Source organism: Fringilla coelebs, assembly GCF_963513975.1.
Source record: "Fringilla coelebs genome assembly, chromosome: 11".
Taxonomy (NCBI): domain Eukaryota; kingdom Metazoa; phylum Chordata; class Aves; order Passeriformes; family Fringillidae; genus Fringilla; species Fringilla coelebs.
Window position 1 is genome coordinate 13,138,206 of NC_140037.1, and position 15,598 is coordinate 13,153,803.

The window sequence follows — 15,598 nt, forward strand, 5'->3', positions numbered from 1 at the left end:
CAAGCCAAGCTAAAAGCAAAGGTGAGACCCTGAGCTGGCAGTGGATGGGGTTTGTGTCCCTCCTTTTTCTGCACAAGGAGGTGCAGTGCCAGCAGTGGGAGCTGAGGTGACCCCTGGGCTGGACACAGAAGTGACCCCAGGGAGTGCAGTGCCATCCTTTTAACATCAAACACCAACCTCAGCACCCACAGGAGAGCTGGCAGCTGCTTTCCATGAGGCTTCTGCATTTGTCAGCCAGGGTGCTCCCTTCTAGGTTATGTCTGATTTATGCAACTTTTTATTGGAAATCTTCCAGGATTAAAAGAAAATGGAGAAAAAGCAAAATTCTAGAAAGTATTTCTGCTTCATCAGGCAAATAAAATGTGTGGCCTACGGCCATTCAATATGTAATATGAATAATTACAAGAATCAGAAACTATTGAAAATAGTTTAGAAGCTAAATAAAGAAGAGAAAGAAAGAATTGTTGAATCTTGAATCAGTGTTTCAGCAGAGATAGAAAGTGGCTGAATTAATTATCACTTACTAAATATTTGCCTAGCTTTATCCTTCACCAAGACAGGGAAAAATTGAAGTACTGTAGAGATTTGGAGATAAAATGCTGGCTAAATAAACCCTTGTAATAATGTGATCTGTTAAAATTTTTAAATGCTGCATTTTTGCAGGCTTGTTAAATCAAAAAATGTATCAAATAGACTGGTGTATCAAAAACTGAATAAATACATTTCTGCTCCTGATAACTAAGCACGAGCGTATTCAGCGCCAGGTTCAATTATTTGTTTTAATTGACTGGTTTGTACTTGAAGATTTTTCATGGCTCAATCCTTTTTTTTTTCCCCACCTGCTTATTTTGTACCCCTTGGGTGTTAGAGGGGGTGCCTGGGGACAGATGTCCCTCTAAGCACTGTCACAGAGGTTGGCAGCAGAAATTGGGAAGCTCACTATGAAGGCCCTTGCAAAATCAGTGCCCAGATTTTGGTTTGTGTTCCTGGAGCTCCCAACAGCATCACTGCTGCACGAGATCCACTGAGAGACCTCTGCACTGGAGAGCCTTGAAACAGAATTCCCTTCCCCTGAGGTCAGCAGGAGCAGCCCCTGCTTCCAGGGGGGGCATTTTGGGAGGTTCCTGGAGCTGGTGGCTCTGCAGAAGGAGCAGCTCTGCCAGGGTGAAGTTTGTGGGGCTGCAGGGGGACTCAGAGAGTTTGGGGACAGCAGGACCGGCTCCTGGCCTGTCCTGAGCAGGACATGGCTCCTTTGGAGAAATGAGGTTTGAGCCACAGTGGGCAACTCCAGAGTGGCCATTCCCACTTTTGGGGTGTTTGCCACCTTCACCCACACCTCTGAACAGGTTGGTTGGTTGGTTGAAGGTGCAAAAACTGAGCATCAGTCTCCAGAAGACCCATGGAGAAATCACTATAAATGGTTTATATGAGATCTCTTTCTTCTGGGGGAGGGATGGGAATGATGGAGAGCTGGATATGTCTCCTTCAGGAGCCCTGCAGGAGTCTGGCAGCCCCAGCCCAAGCTCTTTTTTGTTTTGCATTAATTTCCCATTCACTCATCTTAAATGCCTCATGTCAGATAGTAAAGTCTGAATGAAGGGTGAAGCTGTCAGCAGGCAGCAGCATCCCAGAAGGAGTGGAAAAACACAAACAGGAGCAGGGGCTGAGCTTGCCAGGTTGGCTGGTCTCAGCAGGTTCATGCCTGAGGGCTCCAGTAAATATTCCTGCTGGAAAGGGGCTGATGTTCACTGCCCTGCAAGTGACCTGAAATATGTGCTCGCTTAAGCAGCCAGATATTTGCCTTTTAAAATGTTGTAAAATCATATTATGGTTGAACTTGTCTCTGGGCTGTGGCAATTCAGCCTCTGTGTGGACCCAAACGAGCTAAACCAGCCCTGCTTTAGGAGGAAAGGAAGGAATCCTGTGCAGGGAGGCATTTCTGTGGGTCAGTTCTTTTTTTTTCCAGGACTGCTGTCAGGGTTTAGTGAATTATTTGGCATGCTCTATATTACAAGATGGAAACCATACAACACCACAGAGCCAAAAGTCCTACCCCCTGCAGCACCTAAAGACCCCCACAACTAACCCTTAACAGGCGTGGCAGGCTGTGATGGAAGGTGCTGAACAGACTGCTCGTGTGTTTTCTCTTCTCTGCACACCAGCCTGGGCAGCTGCTGAACTACAGACACTGCTAGCAGGAACAGAAATCAGATTTCATGCATCTAACAACCCATAATACCATTATAGTAGTGGTTAACAATCCAAAGTAGCTCGTGAGCTGTAAGCAAGCAGTCTGAACTCTGGACTGGAGGGGAAGCCAGGGAGCTGTTTTCTGGCAATATAAGTAGCTCAGACACCCACTTTATAGCAAGAAAAATCACAATAACCTCGTTCCCTTCCCTCCTCTCTCTCTCCCACTCACCATTACTAATTTATCCTGATTGTAATGGCTTCTATTTGCTCTAAGCAGATCCTGTTCCCTTCCTGGGAAGAACAGCTACAAGGACATAATATTCCCAGAGGAGGATCTGTGCTAGGATTCAGGCAGGCTCAGGCAGATATAATGATCTTGATGGGAGGCCCCTTTTCGATCAGCCAGCCCATGGCCATTCTAATGTGATTGTAATCTGAAATAAGACACCAGGAGCTGCATCTGGAGTGAGCCCTCCCGTGGTGAGGAGCTGCTGTTTAATTTATTGTCACGAGGAAACATTCTGCAAATGTTTTATGTCTCTTCAAAAAGCCCAGCTGAGTTGCTTGTATGTGCCTGCTGATGGGGCTAGAGGGGCACCAGAGGGTGGCTCTGCCACTTGCAGGGATGTGGGGACAACCTCATCCTCTGTACAGGTGACATCAAGTGGGTGACACTGTATGAGAGCTCAATCGTCCCTGTCCATTCTGGCTGCAAAGCAAATGCTAACACCGCCCTGGAGAACTGCTACTAACTCAAGAGGATTCTCTGGTTATTTCTGAAGTTTCTCTGCATTTGCCTCTCTCTCACTTTCTCCCACTGTCATGGATCCTGGCTGGATCCTGCTGCCCCTGTGCCTGTCAAGCTCCTTGTGAGGAGGCAGAGCCTCCTGCTCAGGGATGGGGCAATTGAAGCTGTCAGAAGCTACTCTGTGCTGGCCCTTTGTTCCTCTGTGGCCAAGGGAGAGAGAAGTGCTGGTGGAGGATGGTGCTTCCCATCAAGCTGAGTGGGCTAAATAGCTCTCAAGATGTTCCTGCCTCTCTCAGCTGGGTACAGAAGGAGCCTGGGCACCTAGTGCAAGAGAGCCATTTAGGTAATGTGTTCCTCTATTGATGGGGGCCCATTAATGGAACAGCCAGCATCACTCAGCCAGGACTCTCTTCATCAAGCCTGGGTCTGCTTTACTGCTTTTATTTTGATTCCAGTGTGACACTGGGGAGCCAGAGGTAGCTCTGCAGGATGTCCCCCCTGGAGCCCCAGCCAGCATGCCTGGAACTGCCCTGTGGGCAGTGCTCACTCCCTTGTGCACCAGAGGCATTGTGCTGACAGGGGGGTGTCTGGGGAGGGAGGACAGACAAGTTTCCTGGGGACAGAGGCTGCCAGTCTGCCAGAGAGCTGCACCTCTCCAAAAGGCACAGAAGCCAAGGTGGGACAGGAGCTACACCGTGTTCCTCCTGGCACTCAGCCCTGCCTGCTCTCCCCTCCTGCTACTGCCGCTGGAGGCTGTAAGGCTGTCACCTCATCACAAAGTCCTAAATTATGCTCCCAGTGCCTCTGTCAGCCGGGCTGTCAGCTCCAGAGCCCTGTGTGGTGCCCTTGCCTTTACGCTTGTCTGCACCACCCTGTCTAACTGTGGGCATGGTGTAAATAATAAACACTAATAAACACTTAATACCTTCCCTCTGTCCTGGGTTTTACAGCAACACACTCAGCCATAGGTCATGGGTGCAATCACATCCTTGTCATCAGTGTAATCTGTCTCCATGTCACATCTGGACAGGCCTAATTTAACAGAGGTGTTTTTTAGAACTAGCTAATAAATTGTTTGCTCTGTGTGGTTCCCAGCCCTGCTCTCAGCACTCCCATCACCCTGGTGTGTGGCCCGTGACTGTTTTCAGTCTCTGGCCTGTTTGGTTGTGGAGGGACTCAGGGCTCTGCTTGGGGGCAGTTTGTCTCTGCAGCAGGGAGCAGGTCCATGGTGCTGGGATGGAACACCTGGCAGGGCCAGGGATGGCAGAGCGTGGATGTGGAGCTGCAGCTCACCAGTGTGATGTGATCACTGCACTGTCCCAGGCTGGGGCACAGGCATGGGCTGCCTCTCAGAGCTCCAGACCTGCAGCAAGGGATTGTGGCTGATTGATTTCGTATCCTTGGAAACCGAAAGGGCATTAAAATTGCATGGTGTGTGCAGGGCTGATGCACTCTGCTCCTTGCAGTGCAGCCTTGGGCTTGGAGATGGCTTCAGCCTCCAGCTGCCCTGTAAAGGGCACTGATTTGAGAGAAGCTAAGCCACAGCTGAACACCGAACTGCTTGGAGGGAATACAATCTATTTAGAGGGAATCCATCCAAGGCCAGGTTGGACGGGCCTTTGAGCAGCCTGCTCCAGGTGTTTGGAACTGAGGTTCCCCTCCAACCCAAACCAAACCACTCTGTGAAGCACTTTTGTGAATTGCAGTGCTGGGTCCAGGAGGGTGTCTGGCTCTGAGACATCCCTGACCACAGCTCAGCACCTTCTCTGTTGTGTTTCTCACAGCAGAGTTCCTGCTGAGGAGTTGTGTGCCTCCAGACCATCCCACCCCAGCCATAGGGCTGCTGGGGCAGGGGCCTGGCCTAAGGTGGAGTTCCTGCACAGCATCCACCAGCCACCAGCCTGAGGAACAGGGCTTGCCAAAAGCCCCAGTATCTGCTCAGGGCTTCATCATCTAACACTAAAAGGGAGTGAATATCACAGAGACTACAGAGAGCACAGAGTCATTCTCCAGCCTATGCCTCATTTTGTCTCAGCTTTTATGCCTTAAAATAAATGTGCTAAATAAGAAATACTTGCTGCAGTGGCTGAGGTGTGGATGTTTGTGACCTAGTGTGCACAGAGCCCTTGGGCAGGGCTGGCACCCATGTTTGCTGTACCCAGCACAGGGTGTAGGCACTGCCTACACGAGAGCTGCCCTCGGCTTCCCAGCGTGGTGCTGCTGCTGGGTTGGACCCTGCCTGTGGGGTCCCACACGTGCTGCCAGCAGGTGGGAGAGCCCTGGGATCAGCCCTGCCCTCACCTGTGCTCAGGTGGTTCTCAGGCAGCAATCCCCAGCACCACCAGCTCTGAGGGGAAAGGGGGTCTCTGGAATTTCCCCCAGGGCCATGGGAAGGAGCACTGACGGCTGTCCCCAGTCCTGAGCTGCCATCAGCCCTCGGGGGCTGCTCCCAGTGCTGCCACACACTCATGGTGAATCACCAGCACCTCCTGACCTCAGCCAACAAACCTCATTTTGCACCAGATCTGGGTGCAGATCAGACACCAGATTTTCCATTTTCTAAACCAGCACCAGAACAAAGGCTCTCCCAGGATCTCATTTGCTCCTACCTTCTCATTGCTGCTAATTAATGCCGTGGCAGCCTAGTCACACAGTGGGTGTTCATCTCCATCCATGTGTTCACAGAGGATGAACATATCTGCATCACGGGGTCCTGTGAGTTGATTTGCTGGGGAAGACAGGTCCCTGATGCTTCAGGAATTCCTCCAGCTACGACAGGACCTGCTGGGCACCTTGGTGCTCTCCTCAGCAATTCACAGTGCTCTGGCTGCTCCTTGTCAGAGGTCAGGGCAGGAAATGTCCACTGTCAGTGGGCCTTGAGCTGCCGCTGGAGGTGCTGCTGGTGGGTGACTCACAGGTGCTGCTGAGTGCCCTGTGCCTGCCTGAGCACAGCCAGGCCCGTGGAAGAAAGGGAATGGAGCAACTCTGTGTGTGAGCACATGGGGAGGAGAGAAAAACCGAGAAGAGAAACCACAATTGGTTGTGGGCTTCAACTAATGGGCATGGAGTACTCAGAAATCATTCTGTAAAGTGCACCAGATCCCTACAAAGCCTCACTGGCAATGAGTCACTGGTTAATGTACCACTAACTTGGATTTATAGGTTTAATATTTTTCTGTTGTGCTGTTGCTGTTGCTGTGTAGATTGCTTCATCAATTTTCTTTCCTGTTCTGGGGTATGTTAAAGTAGGATCTTTTGGGGTTGTTATTTTTTAATAAATAGATTATATTTCAAAGAATATTGAAAAAGTTCCTTGCCATTTATTCTTCAAGACTTGAAATGGTCTCTCTAATGTCCTAGTCCAATTTACATGGTGGTTAACTGTCTCATGTCTATGTAAATGTCCTTTTTCTGAGGATCTAATGAATATAACAGCCACTCTCAATGCATTTATTTCAATAGTGGTCATGAAGGAGGAGCTTTTAAATCAGAAACCATCTTTATTTTTTAAAAACTCACCAACCTATTAATAATTTTTTTTAAAGTGTCAATATTCCTCCTTTCTGTGTCCGACTGAATACAAGCATTTTACTCGCTGTTTTTAATAATATACATGCCAATTTTCCCTTCCAGAGATCAAAACTCTGCTCTGGCAAGAGATTTAAAAGTAGGAGCTCAAACTCAGCCACATTCCACGGAGCCAGGGGAGAGCGGCTGTGTGCTGTGACTGTCCCTGTGTGGGACAGGCTGGCAGAACTGGGATGGGAACTCGAGGTGTCTGTGCTTGCACTGTGAGATGTTCACGGCCGCTCGGGCTCCTGACACCACGGTTCACCCTGCCGAGCCCGGAATCACTCCAGCAAAGTGAGGGAAATGGATTTAAGACTTGTGGTCTTTAAATTGCTGGGTATTGCATGTCCGTAATTACTAATTTTTGAGACTGTACACACATCGCATATACACACACTGTATATACACAGACACACAGGTCTGTGTGAGCATGTGTACTTGTTTGGTTTCCTGAGTAGGACGCCTCCTGTTACCACTGTCCCTCTCCAGACAGGCTGGTGCGGTGCCGGTGACCCTGGGGCGGTGCAGAAGCTCTCCAGAAGCGCCAGGAGCACTTGGCTCCTCCGGGAGATTTCAATGGGAACGGAGCCTCCAGTGCAGTAGCAAGGAGCCTGAATCTCTCCAGAAATGAGTCTCGGGTTTAAAACACAGAAAGGTGTTGCGCACCTTGCTCGACTCCCCTTCCCTCGGCGGAGCGCTGAGGAAGATGAGCTCTCACCGGCCATGGGCTCTCTCCCGGTGCCGGGGATCCCTCCGGCCCCCGGTCCCCTCGGCCAGGGCTCCCCGGCCGCCCCCGCCGCCCCGCACGGTCCCGCCCCGCCCCGCCCCGCCCGGCTCCCGCACCGCCGCGTTCCGGGGCTGGCGGCTCCTCCCGGCAGTGCGGTACCGCGGCCGCCATTGCATCACCGGCACCCGCGCCGGCCGCGCCTGCAGCCCGCACCCCGCACCGCCACCCCCATCCCGCATCCCCATCCCGCATCCCCATCCCGCACCCCGCATCCCCATCCCGCACCCCGCATCCCCATCCCGGCTCCGGCGGGAGCGGGGTGAGCGCGGTTCCGCGGCAGCGGGGCAGGGACTCGGGCCGGGCTCCAGCGCCGGTTCGGCGGCTCCGGGGCCGCGCCGGCAGCGCCGCCGCCCCCCCGGGCCCGCGTAGGGCGCAGCGCGGAGGCGGCGGGGGCTCGGCGGGGGCTCGGCGGGATGCGGCGGTGGTGACGGGGCCGCGGCAGCCGCGCAGGTCCCGCCATGGGCCCCGCCTGAGCGGCGCGGCCGCGGCCGCCCCCGGGCCCGCGGGCCGGGCATGGGCGGCGCGGCGGCGGGCGGGCGCTGAGGGCCGGCGGCGGCAGGATGGAGGCGATCTGGCTGTACCAGTTCCGCCTGATCGTCATCGGCGACTCCACCGTGGGCAAGTCCTGCCTCATCCGCCGCTTCACCGAGGGGCGCTTCGCCCAGATCTCCGACCCCACCGTGGGCGTGGATTTCTTCTCCAGGCTGGTGGAGATCGAGCCTGGCAAGAGGATCAAGCTGCAGATCTGGGACACGGCCGGGCAGGAGCGGTTCCGGTGAGACCCGCGGCGCGGGGCCGGGGGCTGCGGGCCCGCGGCCGGGTGAGGCGTGTGGAAACGAGACAAAGAAGAGTGAAATTGGCACCTTTTGTGCCCCCCATTCCCCACCCCCGCATCCTTCCCTCCATCCCTGGGACCCGTGTCCACCCCAATGGCCGCAGGCAGGTGTGCAGGATGCTCAGGTGTGGATGTCGAGGGGCGGCCCCGCTGCCGCTGGGGAGGGATGCGAGGCCCGAGGCAGCGCTGGGTCCGCGCTTTACCAGCCTGGAGGTGTCCTTGCATCAGCGGATGCGGCTGGCAGGGAAGCGCCTGCTTCCCCCCGGTGCGGAGGCAGTGGCCAGGATGTTTCCCAGGCGAACCCTTAGGCGGAACGCAGTGGAATACGCGTTTTGGTGCTCTGCTGCGACAGCAGAGCTCAGCTCTCCGTAGGACAGAGAAAGGTCGGGACAAACCTTTCGCTGTGGCTGTGCAGGGATGGCAGGACCTTTCTGGAGAGTGCCGCGCCGAGCGCTGCATGGGCAGGCACACACATAATTTGGGAGCTTAAGCAACAGTAACCAAGTCTTGATGAAGTAGAATAAAGGCAGCATGTGGGACCATGCCAAGTTTCCCACAGGACTGTGTGGGAAAAACAGCAGCCCTGGTTGAGCAGGCTCGGCCCCAGCCAAAGAGGGGCTCAGACAGTGCTCATTTTGAAGGTGTGTGTGAGTGTACCCGCAGCTCCTGGCCTCCTGCTTGCTTGTATTTTTCATGTGTCTTTAACCCTGATCCTCTCCTCCATCCTGCTCCCTTGGGATCACTTCCTGTGTTCCACATCTCTGTGCAGCATCACAGAGCTTCTACTTCTGTGCTGTAATGATTCGCCTGAGGAATGTTTTGGTTTCATTCAGTAGATGAAAACTCCTCTACCCCACCCCTCTCACCACCTTCCCTCGCATCTGTGGCACTGGCATCTGGCCCAGGATGTGCAGTAGTTGGTCCTTATCCACTGACAGGATTTTCCTCTGCTGCCTTGATGCCTTGCAGGCAAGGAGCTGCTGCTTTATTCTGCTGAGAGAGGAGGTGCTTTAGCTTGCAGTTGCATCAGCTTCCAGCTTTGGCTCTCTGGCTGAGGTTTCTAGAAAACACACCTGAGTGCTGTCCCCTGTTCTGCGTTGCTGTGAAGAGCGAGAGCTCTCAGATAGCTTCAATTTCCTTTCCTTTGCACATCAGAAAATCCGGGGCCCTGGAGGCTGCTCGCCCTCGGGGCTGGGGCTGACCCAGCCTGGCACTCAGGGTGTCAGCATGATGAGCTGGTGACCTTCAGGGCAAGGGCAGCTGCACTGCTGCCCTGGGCAGCAGCCTGCAAAGGCAGGAAGGGTGCAAGGGGCAGGAATGGTCAGTGACAGTAAAAAAAACCCCACTGTGCAACTTTGAAATGCCCTTGCCAAAGTGCAGACTTGAATTCCCAATGTGAAAAGCTGGAGCAAAGCCAGGAGCCTTTATGGTGCACTCTGAAATGTAGAAAAAAAATATAAGGTACAATCTGGTTTGTATTTATTCCTTTCAAATCGCTCTTAGCCCTGTGTGACAAATTGTGCCCCATGAAGACAACTCTTGGGCTCCTCCTACAAGGAATGTTTCTTGGCCAGAGACAAGAATTAGCTGTTACTGGAATAAGCCAAAGCCCCTTGGACTTGTCATAGGCAAGAAACGCAATGGAGCAGGTACTCTCCAGAAACCTGAAACTTTTTTTGTCATTGGTCAAGTACAGGGAATTTTTGAAGAGGGAAATCTGTAAGAATTTTCAGATTTGAGCATTTCCATTCTACTTTACATAGTTTAACATCTGCCCCGCGAGGACAAAACCACTGTAGTTATTTTGAAAACACCCTGGCATTCTCTGAGCAGCAGCTGTGTTACAATTTTGCTCTTCCTGACCCCCTGTTGTGAGCTCTTTCACTCTCCATAAATTAGTAGCAATTTCTGTGCAGTCAAGGCTTAACTTACAGTTAAACATGTGCCACTCTATTTTGCCAGACCAGGCCCCAGAACATGCTGCCTGGGGCGGTGTTGAGGCTGCTTTGGAGCTGTAGAAGAGCAGGGTCCAATTCTTGCCAGATCCAGCAGGTTTTGCCCATCTCTCGTTGCTCAGATACTGCTGTTTCCTTGTCAGAACGTGATGTTGTGTAATGCTAGCAAAAGCAAAAGCCTGTGCAGCCCTCTCTCCCTGGAGCTGTGTCCCACCACCTACAGAAGAGCTGTTTCCTTCCAGCCAGCAGCTCTGCCTTGGCTGAGAGGGGAATACTCAAACAAGCAGGCCCTGGCTGCAGGAACCCCACCGTGGGGACAGATCAGGGGACAGTTCCCAGACAGAGACACTGTCTGTGTGTTAAAGCTTGGCCAAAGCTGCTGCAAGTCCCTGTTCTGCTCTGGTCAGTGTGTGTGTGGCAGGAGGAGGGAAGGTAGAAGCCTCAGAAGGGAATTGGGGAGGGATGTGCAGCATGAAGGCAATATGCTTTGCCTCCTGCAGAGGGAAATAGTTGTGGAAAAGGCTTTAAGAAAAGGCACTGAGACCTTCACCTGATTTTACCTTGAAGCAGCATTCAGCTTAGATCCCATCATGTCTCTCAGAAGTACCTGAGGCATTGTTGTTGCTGGCAGGAGGAGCCAGGGCTGATGGCACAGGACACAAGGGAGAAGCAGAAATGTCTGTGACAGTGTGGGGGTGAATTCAAAGTGCCAATATCTGTTTGCAGCTGGCCAGATAGCAAAAGGCAGATCTAATTCCCTCAGTGCCAAATGTGCAGAGTGACTATTGTCCCTAAGCCAAACAGTTGGAGAGGAGAAATGATCCAAACATTGCCAACTATGTTTTTTCCCCTGCTACTGGCTTTCTTTGGTTTTGTCTGTGAATTTTCACCCATCACTGTATGTTTATTGATAAAACAATTCTTGAAAACTCTAGTTCGTCTTTTCTTGGGACAATTTTGACAGATACACACACTGCAGGACCAAATGGCACCTAACAATGGTCTTGCACAGCCAAATAAAGATTGTCCTAAGGTAAAAATGCAGCAGCAGTGCTTGTATTACTCCAGCAAGGAAAGTTCAGGCTTGAGTGTGAATTCCTCCAGGGACTGAAATTGATCGTTGCTTCTGGATTTAGAGCAAATCCATGACTTGCAGAAACACCACTGTTCATCAGCTTCTTGGTTTCCCCTTGTGTAGCAGTCACTGAACTGTAGCTCTGCTTAGCCCCATGGCCCCAGCTTGGCTGCATTGCCCCGAGTTTGCTGATTTCCTGTGCTGCCTTGGGCTGGCCTGGCTCAGAACTGTGGGAATTGTACTTCCTTTCCCAGCCTGCAGTTCCAGGGTCTTTTTGGTGACTATTTAATGTCAGTATTTGGCAGGAACATGACCAGTGTTAGTGCAGATTCTCCTTGAAAGCTCTTGTATTATTTTGCTGTTTCTTGGTCAGTGGCACAAACAATAACAGTGTCCTGTCACTGCAATGTCACTTTCATCCAGTTATGTAGAGGAGGAAGCTGTAGGGATGGGTGGATGTCTCTATCCCAGGGCTTTGGGAGGGGAGCCACAACCCCATGGTCAGCCTTTCCAGATCTCTGACCTCCTGCTTTTATGTGGCTGTCAGAAAGGGGGGGTTTGGTTCCAGTTGAATCCTTTGATTTGTCACAGTGCTTTTAAACCAATGGGTTAGATGAGGTGTCCATGGAACTGACATGGTGGGGGGTGGGACTCAACAGACAGGGGCATACAGAAATCCACGGGGGAAAAAAGTGGTGGGGGGCCTTTGAAGAGAGCCATAATCAGTGGGGCAGTTACCCAAGTGTGAAACAAGTTTTCCTTTTAAATGACAAGCTCTACAGAGCACAAGCTGGAAGTTCTAAGGCATTGCCTGAATGGCCTTCTCTTGCCCTGTGCTCTGCAGGGTAGCCAGGGTGGTGGCAGCGCTGCTTTCTTAGAGGCCACGTGTTCAGAGAGCTGTAAGCTAACGCTGCTGTGGCTCCTTGGCTTGCAGGTCCATCACCAGAGCCTACTACAGGAACTCGGTGGGAGGACTCCTCCTCTTTGACATTACAAACCGCAGGTCTTTCCAGAACGTCCACGAGTGGCTGGAGGAGACCAAGGTGCACGTGCAGCCCTACCAGATCGTCTTTGTGCTGGTGGGGCACAAGTGCGACCTGGACACGCAGCGGCAGGTGACCCGGCACGAGGCAGAGAAACTGGCCGCCGCCTACGGCATGAGGTACATCGAGACCTCGGCCCGGGACGCCATCAACGTGGAGAAGGCCTTCACCGACCTGACCCGGGACATCTACGAGCTGGTGAAAAGGGGGGACATTTCAATCCAGGAGGGATGGGAAGGGGTAAAGAGCGGCTTTGTCCCGAACGTAGTGCACTCCTCAGAAGAAGTGGTGAAATCAGATAGAAGGTGCTTGTGCTGAGCTCCTCTAGGGAGGCCATGGTGATGAACTCTACTAACCAAATGTTCTTTACTAAGTGAACTCCGTGTGACAGAAGGGAGAGCGACGCTCCCGTTGTGAACAGCCTCCCACGTTTTGGACACCAGGACAGAGCCTGGAAAGAAATGTTCTGTTCCAAATAACCTTTCAGAACTGGGGGCTACAAACCTGAAGGAGAGTGAGTGAGGGTGCATGTGGATGTTGTAAGGAGGCAGGAAGCAGAAATGAGGGGCTGCACAACACAGGAGAGGGTATACAGAGCTCAATGGGCTGGTAATGCCAGGGTACTGTACATGTTCTCTTTTAAGTAAACCCGTAGCTCCCTGCTGGCTTTTGGAGCCACAGGATGGATGCTCAGTCGTATGCCAAGCAGGCAGGCAGAGAGAAAGCAGGAGGACATTTTGGTTTGTGTCAGCTATTTCTTTCCAGGAAGGTCTAAAGGCAGCACAGATACCATTTCCTCATAAGGTTAGTTCCACAGGAGAAGTTTACTGACATGGTATGCACACTTCTGAGTTTTCTTTCTTATGTTCTTGACCTAGTTTGATAGCAAAGAATATTTTGTGGGCTTTAAAGAGGAAAACAGTACTTATTTGATTGGTAATTAAAGTTTAATTGATTCCTCCCTTAACAGTGTTTTCTTGCTGTGCTGAACCAAGACTGTAAGTGGCAACTCTTGCTGCAGTAGAGATTATTCAATGCAATTTTTACTCATTTAGTGCCTGGGTGAGTACCTTGAAAGTACCCCAAGTTCAGGCTTTCCAGCAGAATTAAGTGATCAAGAGCATAAAGACAGAACCATGTCCTCAGGTGTTACGTCTCAAGACTGGGGTGTTGCAGCCAGGTGGGACACACCATTTCTGTCTCACTGACAGCACTGTGCTGACCTTACCAGCCAGGTCACAAGGAGGAATGGAAAGGAAGGAGGGAAAAAAGAAACCCAACAAAATATAAAACTTGAAAAGCTTAACTCAGGTGCATCAGACATCCTAAAATGTGAGATTAGCTCTTAAAGAAGTTAAATAGCATTGAAAGCAACAGCTTCCATCAGTACTTTCTGCTGTTAAAGTGTCATTTTCTGTCTTGGCCTCTGTGGAAGAGAACTGGCACTGGGAAGGTGGAACACACAGCAGGAGTGTCTGAGCAGGTGGAAAGGAAAGCCTCAAGACGCACTCAAGAGTAAAATTTGTTTTCCTCCATGTTTTAGTTTGACAAAAGAGGATCCATCTCAGGCTGGCCATCATGGGATGGCAGCCATGTCACAAAAGCTGTATGTAGGTGGATGTTTTCTGGGAATGCCATTCACCACTTAAAAGCTTTGCTTCTGCCAAATTTTAACCCAAGCTTTTGAAGTGCAATGGGGTGACTGTGCTCCTGTAGCAAATTAGGGAACTTCAGCCTATTGAAAGTGAGCAAACAACACTGTAGTGGCTTTTTTACTTGTGTTTGAAAGCTTTATACACCAAACTGCAATGGGCAGGATGGGGGATTAGCCACAGGAAGCATCTGGTGTTTATTTTTGGTCTCTGAGTAGAGAAAAATAAAATATTTGTTCCAGCTTTTTAATCTGCTCTGTCTACAGAAATACAGGTGTTGATTGCTGTTGAGTTCAGACTGTTTCTCCTTCTGAACCCATTCTCACAGTTTGCAGCAGCACATGGGCAGGTCTGTATTAAGAAAAAAACAGTGGTTTCCATATTGAAGCTGTAAAAAAAACCCCAAACCCACAGCAAGCCCAACCCAGCAACCCAAGCTCTGAACACTTTTGCTTTTGGTGTTTTAGGAACAATTTCAGTTCCTGGGCTCTGCAGGGGAGCAGCAGCACTGCACCTGCTGGGAGGGCACAGGGAGCAAATGCCAGGAAGGGGGGTGGCAGTGGCCAGGTGCACCTTGGTGAGCTTGTCACTGCTGGAATAGGCTGTGAATACATCCAACAGCTTGTGCTGAGGGCCAGTGAATGCCAGGCACTTGTGGTGGAGTTGAGTGCCCTGAAGATTAAAAAGAAAAAGAAAAATGATGCCCTTTACCAAATCTGTTTCTGGGTGAGCAGAGGTGGGTGCAGGGAGCACTCCAGGAACTGGGCAGTTGCCAGGGCAGAGTGTGGGGTTTGCTCACACCAGCTCAGTCTGTTGCATTGCACAAAGGCAGGGACAGACAGTACCAAAGGGTCAGTTTCTTTGTTCCCTGGATGGAAACTCCACCTAGCAGCTGCTTCAGCTTTTCAGGGGCCAGCTGGACACTAGGTGTGCCTGAGGGTGTCTGGCTGAGCCCCCAGGGGCACAGAGCCAGAGTGTGACATGAGGGGCAGTGAGGAGGTGGAACAGACATTTTAGCAATAGTCAAATTCTGTAATTCCCTGTGTGAGAGCCTGGCCAGAGGGGAAAGATCACTTTTCATGAGACAGACAATATTTTACTTAATGGGTTTTGGACATTCCCTGTTACTGCTCCCAGGGAGAAATTCCAGAAAGCCTAAGACAGTAAGTGCATTCTGGCCTTCAGAGTAAATCTTCAATTTAAATACAGAAGTGTTGGAATTCTAAAGAGGAACAGTACAGAAGAAAATGTACATGGTCTTAACTATTTAGAGTTAATAAATTGTTATATTAAATGATAGAGAAATCATTATCTACATCTTTTTCTAATTCCTTGCATTTTCTAGACAGCTTATTAAAAGATAGGTAATGTAGATTCATCTGTACAAAATTTGGAATGTTTTTTCTAAGATGAAGAACTTATTGGATATGCTAAGAATTCTTTTCTAACAACTGGTTTTAATGCTTTGACTTAGAGGGACTTTGAGAAATCAGAAGGTGATACCTCTCACAGGCTAAAGGTCAGGAGCTCTTATACTCTAGGACAAAAAGAGAGAGAAAAAAAGCAAAAGCTAACTTTCTGTGGTGTCTACCACATGTTAAAAACAATCTGCATGTTAAACTGAACTTGCTCAGAACCTCCAGAATAAAAGCATACTTTACACTGTCCTCGCTTTGTTATGCACTGTAACGAAATGTGAAAATAATGCTGTATTTAGCTGTCTGTATGTGACTGAAAATA

At 50.8% G+C, this 15,598-nt stretch overlaps 1 protein-coding gene across 1 annotated transcript; it reads left to right on the top strand.

Moving 5' to 3' along the window:
* Positions 1 to 7,858: 7,858 nt before the first annotated feature.
* RAB39B (RAB39B, member RAS oncogene family) lies at positions 7,859 to 12,524 on the top strand (the record flags this gene model as incomplete). The annotated part of the gene is made up of 2 exons (XM_084212930.1): positions 7,859 to 8,073; positions 12,098 to 12,524. 2 exons carry the CDS (start codon positions 7,859 to 7,861, stop codon positions 12,522 to 12,524), a joined length of 642 nt encoding a protein of 213 aa, XP_084069056.1.
* Positions 12,525 to 15,598: the final 3,074 nt, after the last annotated feature.